The 11,443-nt window shown below is 40.2% G+C and overlaps 1 protein-coding gene across 1 annotated transcript; it reads left to right on the top strand.

Annotated features, from left to right (window-relative positions):
* Nucleotides 1–5,542, top strand: LOC308087568 (carbohydrate sulfotransferase 1-like; the record flags this gene model as incomplete). Its single annotated transcript, XM_080431525.1, has 4 exons — nt 1–80; nt 1,084–1,204; nt 3,979–4,298; nt 4,864–5,542. The coding sequence occupies 4 exons, from the start codon at nt 1–3 to the stop codon at nt 5,456–5,458; spliced, it is 1,116 nt and encodes a 371-aa protein (XP_080287651.1). The 3' UTR covers nt 5,459–5,542.
* Between the last annotated feature and the right edge of the window lie 5,901 nt (nt 5,543–11,443).

Here is an 11,443-nt window from a genome sequence, read left to right as displayed (position 1 = left end):
ATGAAGTGCTCCGGCATTAAATGCTCCTGGAAGGCACTCATCCTGCTGGCCGTGGTCTCCATCGCCATCCTGTACGGAGTGTACGCAGCCATTCACATTAATTTGCATTAAAGGAGTAGTTCTCCCAAAAAAAATGACTTATGTTCAATTGCAAACCTATCAGTTGCACGCCCCATGAAGCATTGAATTCATGGATTTGTTTTTTGTTTTTGTCGCATTCCTAAGCCAATAATTTGATTACTGGCGGAAAGATGCTAATGTACTATCCAGTAGGAGACTCAAAGGAGGCTCTTTGAGTCTCCTACCGGAAATACACCCGGTCATCAAATTATTGGCTTAGGAAAGCGTCAAAAACAAAAAAATCTCCATGAATTCAACGCTCTATGGGGTGTGCAATTGAAATACGTCATTTTTTGGGTGAACTATTCCTTTAAAGGAGAATACCGGACAAATTAAGTGTTGCCTTTGATGTCTCGTTACTTACCGACACGAGTTGCCAGGTTCTGGAAAGAAACAAGCATCCAGTGTTAAATCGTTCGCCATTAACGGTGGCCTCGCAGGACATTTCAACGCACATTTGACTATCATGAGACTCCACAAAGACGAGCAGAAGAGAGAAAAACAACTTTGCCTCGGTTACAATAGACGAATCTCCCTGACCCACGCGCTCCCATTCTGACAACGGAGGGGGTTTAAAAAATGACGACACGGGAATCTATGGAAAAAAAGAACGCCACTTTTCACGTCGGTCGGTAAGTAACGAGACATCAAAGGCAACACTTAATTTGTCCGGTATTCTCCTTTAAGCTCTGAAGCTGAATACCAGAAGCTGATTTTGTTTGTTTGTTGTCGTCATAGTATTTTCATTACATAGATTTTAGAAATTGTATTTCTAAATGCTATTTGATCTTTGAGCAATAAGGGATATAGCACTAGATACGTTTTTAACTTCATCCTATCATGCCCTTTTGGAACACCCTGCCTAGAGTACAGCATGTATTTGTTTTCATGTTTTTATATTTATACATTTCAGATTTTTAAGTGTATTATGTTTATATTATGTATTTATTTTTGTCTTTACAGTGTTCTAAGTCAACAAACCAATCAATCAATTCGGACGGTCAGGAAGACCCACATCCTGGTCCTGGCCACCTACCGCAGTGGCTCCTCCTTCACGGGCCAGCTGCTCAACCAGCACCAGGAGGTATGGTTCTCAAACATTTTCATGTCAAGGACCCCCAAATTGAATGTATTTGGCCACGGACCCCCATCTGAAAATATGTTGTGCCAGGGACCCCCCCCCCCCCATACAAGATTTGTGTGTCAAAATGCTTCAAAACAATTCCAAATGTTAAACATTTTTTTGCAAGAATTGTTTTGAAAATAGCAGATCTACAAGCTCACAACGTGTCGCAAAGCGGCACGTTGTGAGCTTGTAGATCGGCTATTTTCAAATAGCCGAGGTATATCGGGCTCACGTGGTTAAACTGAAATGAACGCTAAATCAACTAATTTTGCTGCAGAACCCCCTGGTAGGCCTACCCCCCCCCCCAAGGACCCCTGGGGGTCCCCGGACCCCACTTTGAGAACCAATGGTCTACTCTAGACCACAATGGAAACAAGCTTCGTGTCAATTGTGTGTCAATGACAGTATCTATTGTGTTGTATTGTATTAGGGACCAGTCGAAATTTACAGAGGGGGGTCCCTGGAGGAAAATAGGGGAGGGTCATGCCTTTCTAATTTTAGTCCAAGGGAGGGTCAGCCAATTCTACTTTGAATCCAAGGGAGGGTCATGCAATTTTGAATTGATAAAATAGTCCGTTTTTTATATACCTTTTTAGTACAGCAAAACAGTGGTCAACAGTGGGGAAAAAGAGTGGGAGTGAAACCCGTTTTTATTTAGAACTTAATATATATTTACATTAACTTAAATAGACTTTAACGCGTGTGTGCGGGCAGGGGTGATGGCCTCCATAAGAAGAATTTGAGGGCGGAACACACACGTGTTGCATGATGAACTACATGTAAAAACGTCAGAGGCTTGACATGTTTGACATTTCAAATCTGTTTCAATATGCAAATAAATCGATCTGTATTGTTAGAAGGGTACATTCCAGATCATTTAAGGAGTGCTGCATACTGTACATCCCTAGGTATGTGCAGAAACCGGTTTATAATTTCATGGTACAGAAAGTACATGACGTGAATATGCGTGCAAAATGCACATGCAACGGCCACGTGAATGGCAATGACGTGCAGTACAGCACGTTAAGTTACATTTCTTTAATAAGACTTTCAGAGGTCCTCTCTCTCTCTCTCTCTCTCTCTCTCTCTCTCTCTCTATTCCAGGAGATAATAAAACACCTTTCTATCTATACTCAGATAACACCCAATACAAATTCATTAATATTAATATATAATAGTTTTGTTTTAAATGTTCTAGCCTTGATGACCATGCAGTCTTATTCAAACGTTAAAATGTAATTTAGATAGCATTTTATTTAGACAGATGCCAGGTCATTGTTGACCTGGCATCCTAAGTGTGTGTATAGTTTCAATGTACATACTTTTTTTTATTTTTTATATCATTATAATGTTTAGACTGATGATAGGTTATTGGTTTATCTATGATCCTATATTACTGAGTTTATCTTGCTTACTGTAAATCACGTCTGCTAAATGCCAAAATTGTAAATTGTAATTTGGCTTTTGTAATTTACACGGTGTCCTAGTTATTTGTGTTTGTGAAATAGCCTTATTTATTATTAAATAATAGGCTATGGGGGGGGGGCACCAGGTAAAATGCTGCCTATATAGGCATCAAATTCCTCAGGGCCAGCTCTGACTACTGTTACCAAATACTCAACTTTCTTCAATCTGAACAGGATTCAATGGGTTTCCCACATCAAAGTTGAGAACACTATCCATTCGCTACCACTACTACAGATACTACACTGTGCATTTAGCAAGACTGACTACAGTAATGTGGAAAGCAAAACATCGGACGGGGATGATGGGGAGGGTTAGGGGTGTCAAGATACACTAATTTCACGATACAATACATGATGTTGTTGGGCATATGATATCGATATGATACATTATTAATGTTCTTTTCTCATGTATCATCAACATTGGCCATCATCTTTAGTTTAAACTAACTTTATAAAGCACTTTAAAAAACAATTACAAAGTGCTTTGTACATACAAATAAATACATTTGTGCAAGCTTAAGGGAGAAGTGAAGTTCTCACTAACTATAAACCCATTGTTTCAGAGGACAGATAGACTAATATAACAAATATAATATAATATAACAATGCATGACATAAATTCCACAAACCTCATATTCTTGTCATCTGGACTTTACCAACCAAGTGCAGCCTAGTTATTTCCAACAGCTCAAAAAAATCTATAATACCAGATACAGTATAATACCATGTAAACCATCTTAGATTAGATGTAGGCCTATTTGAGAGTGCAGAGGCATAATTGCTTTGATTAACGAGCGTCAACGAGCATCAGCTGACCCACAACACCTCCTCTCAGCAGTGCTTTAAACTGAAAGTGACTGGAGTCTGTTTCTCCAAAATACCTTGAATATGATGGAAGACATGATTAATAATTACTGTGATTATGATAAGCTTTACATTTCATATCATACACCATACAGTAAGAACTCCTATAACTTTCATAGGCAAAAAAAAAAAGGAAAGTGTTTTAATAACAAAAAAAATATTACGATACAGTATGACATCATGACAATACCTATCGTCACATTTTAAAACCATGATAGGCTATATCGTGGGACAATATATTGTGACACTCCTAGGCGGGGAGGGTTCATCTTTTTTTTTTAATCACTTGGGGAGGGTCATTGATTTATTTTTTTTGTCAAAGGGAGGGTCATGCCATTTTAGATCAGGGCACATACATTTTCTCCAGGGGTACCCTTCTTTAAAAATCGACCTGTCCCTTAGGTCTTCTACCTGTTCGAGCCTCTCTGGCACGTCACCTTGGCCACCCTGGACACGGCGGACGAACGTGTGAAGCTAGACGCCAGCCACGACCTGCTGCGGAGCCTGTACGACTGCGACCTCTACTCCCTGGAGCGCTACATCAAGCCGGCGCCGGTCAACCACATCACTGGCGGGCTGTTCCGCCACGGCGCCAGCCGGGCGCTGTGCCAGCAGCCCGCGTGCGGCCCCGCCGGCCCCGGCGACGTCCACGTGGTGCATGGCGACTGCGCGTGCGCGCCGCTCAACATGACCCTGGCGATGGAGGCATGCCTCGACAAGAGGTACATCACTTTTTTTAAATGTATTTGTTCTCTCTTCCCCCTTTGCCCCCCCCCCTCTTCTTTCTTTACTTTCTGTTAAAGCAGGGGTCTTCAACAGGGAGTCCGGGACCCCTAGGTGGTCCTCATCAGAGTTACTATAGGGGGGCCTCTAAATCTTTGTGTGATAGGGACTTTATTTATCTTTTACATCAAACACTTGAAGCCTATAGCATCCCTATTTTGGGGGGAAACATTAGCCCGAAAACAGCAGATCTACAAGCTCATTATATTTTCAGAGGTTTGGTGTAGAGGGTAAAAGAGCAGACCAAGTACCGAGCCACAGGTCAAGTTTACAAAGTATTGGTGGTTTAAGTGGTTAAATGTCTGAAAACACACATTGAACATGAATCCAATATGAAGTGGGGGTCCCTGCTTCATCTCTCTCTCAGCTAAGGGGTCCTTGGCCTGAAAAAACGTTGAAGACCCCTGTCTTATGGAAATAACAAAAACGATGGAGCTTTGCACAAAAACGCCTGTAAACCTGTGATGTGACAGTAAAGTTGATTCTTCTGATTCTGATTCCGAGGCACGTGGCGCTCAAGACCGTGCGAGTGCGGGCAATCGGGGACCTGCGCGCTCTGGTGGAGGACCCCCGGCTCAACCTCAAGGTCATCCAGCTGGTCAGGGACCCCCGCGGGATCCTCTCGTCGATGATCGAGGCGTTTGGCTTCCAGCCAAACCAGGCCATCCGCAAGCAGACGGTGGTCTGCGACGACCTCCTCAGCTCCGTGTCCACCGGCCTCGGCCACCCGCCCTGGCTCAAAGGGAGGTACATGCTGGTTCGCTACGAGGACCTGGCACGAAACCCGCTCCTCAAATCCAGGGAGATCTACGACTACCTGGGGCTGCCCATGGACAAGAACGTGGAGGACTGGATACAGGCGAGCACCAATGGCAGCAGCGAGCCGTCGGCCAAACACAAGTTCGGCACGGTGAGGGACTCGGCGGCCACGGCGGAGAGATGGCGGTTGAAACTGTCGTACGACATGGTGGAGCACACACAGGTGGTGTGTCAGAAGGTGCTCCACCAGCTGGGGTACAAAACTGTGAGATCGGCCGAGGAACTGAAAGACATGTCCCTCTCGCTCGTCCAGGACAAAACCTTTGTACCTTTTTTGTAAACAAAGATAGTTCTGGGGAAAATACTATTTTTGATATATTCATAAATGTTGCGTTGGGGGCACGGTGGCGCAGTCGGTAGCGCTGTCGCCTCACAGATAGAAGGTCCTGGGTTTTGATTCCCGCCGGGGACGCTGTGGGCGCTGCAGGGGGCGTGTCCTCTCCTCTGCGTTATCAGTGCCCATACCCTAGGTGGGGTTAATTGGTGAAAGGGCCTTTCTGTGTGGAGTTTGCATGTTCTCCCCGTGTCCGTAGGTACCCTCTCAAAAACATCCAGTAATCCTGGTCTCTATACTGCCTCCCCCTGGTCAGCCTGATGGAGGGGAAAGGAACTGGTTGGAATAACGTGTTCCTTCTACGTGCTACTTAGACAATTGGCACTGGGTGAAAAAAATGGGGTTGCAAAATCGTGGGATAAAAACATTTTTAAAATATATATATATAAATGTTGCCTTATTTCCTTTGTACAAGGATTTGTACTAAACTAAAGATCCTTGAATGCACCATATGGGAATAACGGATGATTCTTGTTTTGTTCTAGAAATAGCACACTTTTAAGTACAAATGAGCAAACAATAAATAAAGAAAAACATCTGATTGAAGGATAAAAAAATAAAAAAAACGTTTTCGTCACAAATAGAGCTAAGTCAAGGCGCTGTCTCCATTTTGTGTTCATTCATTCAAAGCCGTTGTTGGTCTGTTCAGGCAGACAGAGAATGAGTTTGTTTTGATAGAACCTGTGATTACAATGGCCCTATACTGTGCAATAAATAGTGAATGTCGCAGATGAACCTTTACCACTGTGGCATTTCTGTCCTCCTGAGAACAGAGGAGATCTGTCTGACAGCTACATCGTCGCAGTCGGGGGGTGGAAACCTGTTTTCGGGAAACAAATCTCTTGATACTTTTCATTGGTTCAATATTTATAAAAGTCACAGAGACTTAAAGGGATAGTTCACCCCAAAAAATTGCTTTACTCTTATGTCATATAATGTCACATTAAGCTCAAGGATCACATTTAAAGTGCTCTTTAAATTCCCTTCCATTTCCTTTGCATCCTCAGGGACAAACAAAACAATATGTTCAGAGTCATGGTGAAAAATGCATGAGTCAGTGAGTGGTGGACAACGTATATACTCAAGTAAATACTCAAGTATTCAAAAGTACATATTTACGAATTTCTTAGAAATGGTCAGAAATTGTGATAATCAATTAATTTGGTTAATTTGTAATATATTTTTGTACGTTTGGGTATCAAGAGTCCCTTCCTGGAAATGTAGTGGAGTCGAAAATAGGCCTACAATATTTACAGTGATGGAAGAAGTACTCACATGTTTTACTTAAGTAAAAGTATCAATACTGCAATGTAGATATACTCTGTTACAAGTAGAAGTCTGGTATTGAAAATGTACTTGAATACAAAAGTATCGGCATCAAAACCAAAAGTGAAATGATTCATTATGCAGAATGTGTTCAAAATGTATAAACGTGACTAGTAACTAAAGTTTTCAAATAATTGTAATGGGAGTCAAAAGTACAATATTTGCCTTTGAGATGTTGTGGAGTAGAAGTAAAAGTACTGAAAATGTAAAATAGTAAAAATTAAGTAAAAAGTAAAAAAGTAAAAATTCCTCAAAGTTGTACTTAAGTATAGGCTACCGTACTTGAGTACATGTACTTAGTTACAATATTCATATGTGTAGCGTGTACTGAAAATAGAAAATTCTCCATTAAAGTGAAAATTCCTCAAATTTGTAATTTAGTAGGCTACAGTATACTCAAGTAAAAGTACTTAATTACTGTCCACCACTGCATGGTGTTCTGTGTCAAACAGTCTTTACATGATTGAAGATGCTGTTTTTATTCATGGAAATAATAATAAAAGCAATGTTTACATGTATGCTGTATAATGAAAACAACACCAACAATACACTCATGATTCAGGTACATTTATTTAGAACAGAGACACAATGTAAAGTGCATAATTATTACACCAAGGCAGACAAGGATGTTACAAAAACAAATAATAATAATACAACATTATAATAAGTAATGAACGATAATTAATTATTATTAAATAATAATTAATTATTATTTAATTATGAATACATACATATTATAAATGATATAATAATTAATAAATCATAATAAAACTAATAATTATAAGTTGTTACAAAGACAAATAATAATACAATATTATAATAATTAATAAATAATAATTCATTGTTAATACATAATAATTCATTATTAATACATAATAATTAATACAATAAATAATATGATAAATAATAAATGATAATAAAAGTAATAATTACAAGATGTTACAAAAACAAATAATAACAAAATATCATAATAATTAATACATAATAATGAATTATGAATAAATGATAATGAATTATGAATACATAATGATTAATTCATCATAATAAAACTAATAATTACAAGATGTTACAAAAACAACAGGGTTGTTGTGTGCACAGATGTAGAGGCAACTAGACAAAGAGTGTTTGTGTGACATTTAGAACATTTGTTCTCAAAGTGGGGTCCGGGGACCCCCATCGGGTCCTTGAAGGGGGTTCCATGGGTCCCCAGGTAAATGATGGATATAGTTAGGAACCAAATGGACACTTATGTGGCTGTAACTCTCAGAGTGTACAAATGGAACCAGGTTCCATTTGTACACTCTCAGAGTTATGGTGGTCCGTGGTCTAATGCAGGGGTTCTCAAAGTGAGAGAGAGAGAGAGAGAGAGAGAGAGAGAGAGAGAGAGAGAGAGAGAGAGAGAGAGAGAAAATGTGTGCAAATCTTTAAAAAAAAAAAAATTAAAGGCAAACATTTGTAACTCAAATCTTTGCTTCTGGGGGTCCCTGGAACAACATATTATCAGATGGGGGTCCGCGGCCAAAGTACATATCATTTTGGGGGTCCTTGACACAAAAACGTTTGAGAACCACTGGTCTCTATACGAACACAATTGGCCCGTGTTCGGGGGGGGAGGGGGGTTTGTCACATGTTCCTACGGGCTGGGGTGGAGCCTGTCAGCAGGGAGTGTTGGGCGGGAGGAGTAGGACGAAGGCTCTACGTCCTCCCGGTGGGGGCTCCTCACTGGCAGGTGAGGTCAGTGGGATACAACAGCAGTGACAACACAGACATGTGTGTGGGGAGGAATTAATCAGTGGTGGAAAAAGTACTCAAATGATTTTCTTTAAGTAAAAGTGTCAATACTGCAATGTAAAAATACTCTGTTAGGGCACGGTCATGGTGGTTATGTATGTTTTGTAATAATAATCAAAATCTACAAAGTAACTTAAGTTGTCAAATAATTGTAGTGGAGTAAAAATACAACATTTGCCATGTATACAGTAAAAGTATGGAAAATTGGAAATACTCCAGTAAAGTAAAAATACCTCAAAATTGTACTTAAGTACAGTACTTGAGTAAATGTCCTTAGTTACTTTCCACCGCTGGAAATAATTGGCATTATATGACTAAATTAGGGGGGGGGGGGCAAAGGGAAAAAAAGGTGGGGGTCCTTGACATGAAAAGGTTCGAGAAACACTGATCTATGATGCTGACAAAACAAGTTATGGAACAGTCACAACAACCTCCAACAAATTTTGGAGGAACCCTAACGTCTCTGTTCTGGATCAAACGTTCTTCAAAAATAGCCGATGCAATGTGAGCTCCAATACAAGCTCACAATGCGTTGCATTGCAACGTATTGTGAGCTTGTAGGTCGGCTATTTTTGGCGAAGAACTTTGGTTTAGTTGACCCCGGTCAACTAAGAGCAGGGTAGGTCACTATCAGTTTTTTTGTTTATTTACACACTGATTCATGTTGATTTCCAGACATTTTCCACACATTTAATCACTTATATAACCCTCAATACACATTTGGCTCTGTCTGTACTTGGTCAGTTTTTTTTTGCCTCTACACCAAACTTCTTCACCGAAACTTCTTCTGCCTCAAAAAATATTGAGAAAAAAGAAATAAAGAACGATATTACGAGAGTATACTATAGGGCAAGAGGAAGGTTTCGTGTGAGAAACAAAATCCTTGAGATTGCTATGATCCATATTGGCATAAAATGGCTTCAGCAAGTTGAGCCCTGGCATCCCAATTCTGTCGCTTAACAGGTCACACAATGGACAATTGATATGCATCTAGGCTCATTCCTATGTTAATTCGCCTGGTGCGCTTTGTAAACTTTGTCGAGGTGTGAATTTAAAGTTGTTTTAAATCTATGCATGTGCCTGCGTGTGCTCCTGGTCAAATAGGTTCCTGCATCGGCGTGCGAGGCCGTCCCATGAGCAATGCAACCCTGGCACAAAGTGTCAGCCCACCGCCGTAGATGGTTGTGGGTTTAAATCCACCAGTGGTGCATCCGGCTGTGCCGAGCGTCTATACGAACACAATTGGCCCGTGTTCGGGTTCGGGGGAGGGACGCCGCACGGGGAGGGTGATATTTGTCACTGTATGTACTATACGGGCTGGGGGGGGGGGGGGCACCTGTCGAAGGCTCTACGTCCTCTCGGTGGGGGCTCCTCACTGGCAGGTGAGTCAGTAGGATACAACAGCAGTGACAACACACACATCTGTGTATGGGGAGGAATCAATTGGCATAAATTGGGGAGAAAAAATTAAAATGTAAAATAAAATAAAAATATATATAATAATAAAGAATAGAGGGTAAGTGGTTAAGTCGTACGATAAGGGCAGCTTATGTCAGAGAATGATGCCAGAGCACACCTGATTCAACCCGGTCAGTAAAGAAAGAGGAAAATGCTGTTGGTGTATACAATTTACCAAGTTGTTTGTTAAGCACATTTGATGATGCTCTTTTTGTTCTCTTTTTGCACCCTCTTTTCTGCTGCATTGTCTGAAGGAAGCCAAACCATTATAAGCTTTACTCTTATGTACCTGTACACAAGATGTAACAATAAAGTACAACCTTGAACCTTGAACATTGACCACTTCAGCCTATGTTATACACAGGCTATTTGAAAATAGCCGTTCTACAAGCTTGACAAGATTTTAGTACTTTTACTTTTGGTACTTTAAGTATATTTTGATGCCAATACTTTTTTAAAACTTTTACACAAGTAACATTTTGAACACAGGCCTTTTACTTGTAACAGAGTATTTTTATATTGTGGTATTGCTACTTTTACTTAAGTAAAATATATGTGTACTTCATAGTCATAACTGACTCTACTGTACAGTTTTTTGTTAAAAATATGAGAGCACACCATGTGTGTCTGGTTCCGTTGTGACGTGTTGGAAAACATAATCAAATAAAATGCATGAGTGATGATCGGACACACAGAGATAGACCTGGTTAAGGGAGCAGATATTCAAACCATAATATGCAAATAATTACCAAATCTAAAATATCGTTGCGGTCGGGTGGAAACCTCATATCCAAACTGCTTCTTTTCAGCAATGTAAAAACGGAAGAAAAAAAAATGCATATCTACAGAGCTTGTAGATCTGCTATTTTTGCTGCTTTTGTGTGACACTGTAGTATGACAAAGTAGGGCATACAAAAGTTAAAATATGGAGATAAGAGGATTGTGCCCGACAACAGTGGTGTAAAGTAACTAAGTGCATTTACTCAAGTACTGTATTTTAATATAATTTTGAGGTATTTGTACTTAACTTGAATATTTCCAATTTCCAATACTTTTACTTCTACTCCACTACATCTCGGATCCAAATAATAACGCGTCACAAAGTAGATCAGCTATTTCTGCTTTTTTTAATATTCGGAAATGTGTGAAAATGTGTCAACATGGAAGCTATAACGATTATGCAAAAAGAATTGCGACTATCTCAAATAATTGCGAATAGACGATTACGTAATAATTGTGACAGGCCTATGTGTGTGTAAGTAAGAATAACCCATGCAGAGGGCTACATGCGCTGGAGACCTGTACCGTGCACTCCCTTATTGCATCAACCCACTGACGTATGCAGACAACATGTGG

The sequence above is a fragment of the Gymnoscopelus braueri genome (assembly GCF_963280865.1).
Source record: "Gymnoscopelus braueri genome assembly, chromosome: 1".
Taxonomy (NCBI): Eukaryota; Metazoa; Chordata; class Actinopteri; order Myctophiformes; family Myctophidae; genus Gymnoscopelus; species Gymnoscopelus braueri.
Note: the sequence above shows the minus strand (reverse complement) of the source record. Positions and strands in the feature narration are given on the sequence as shown.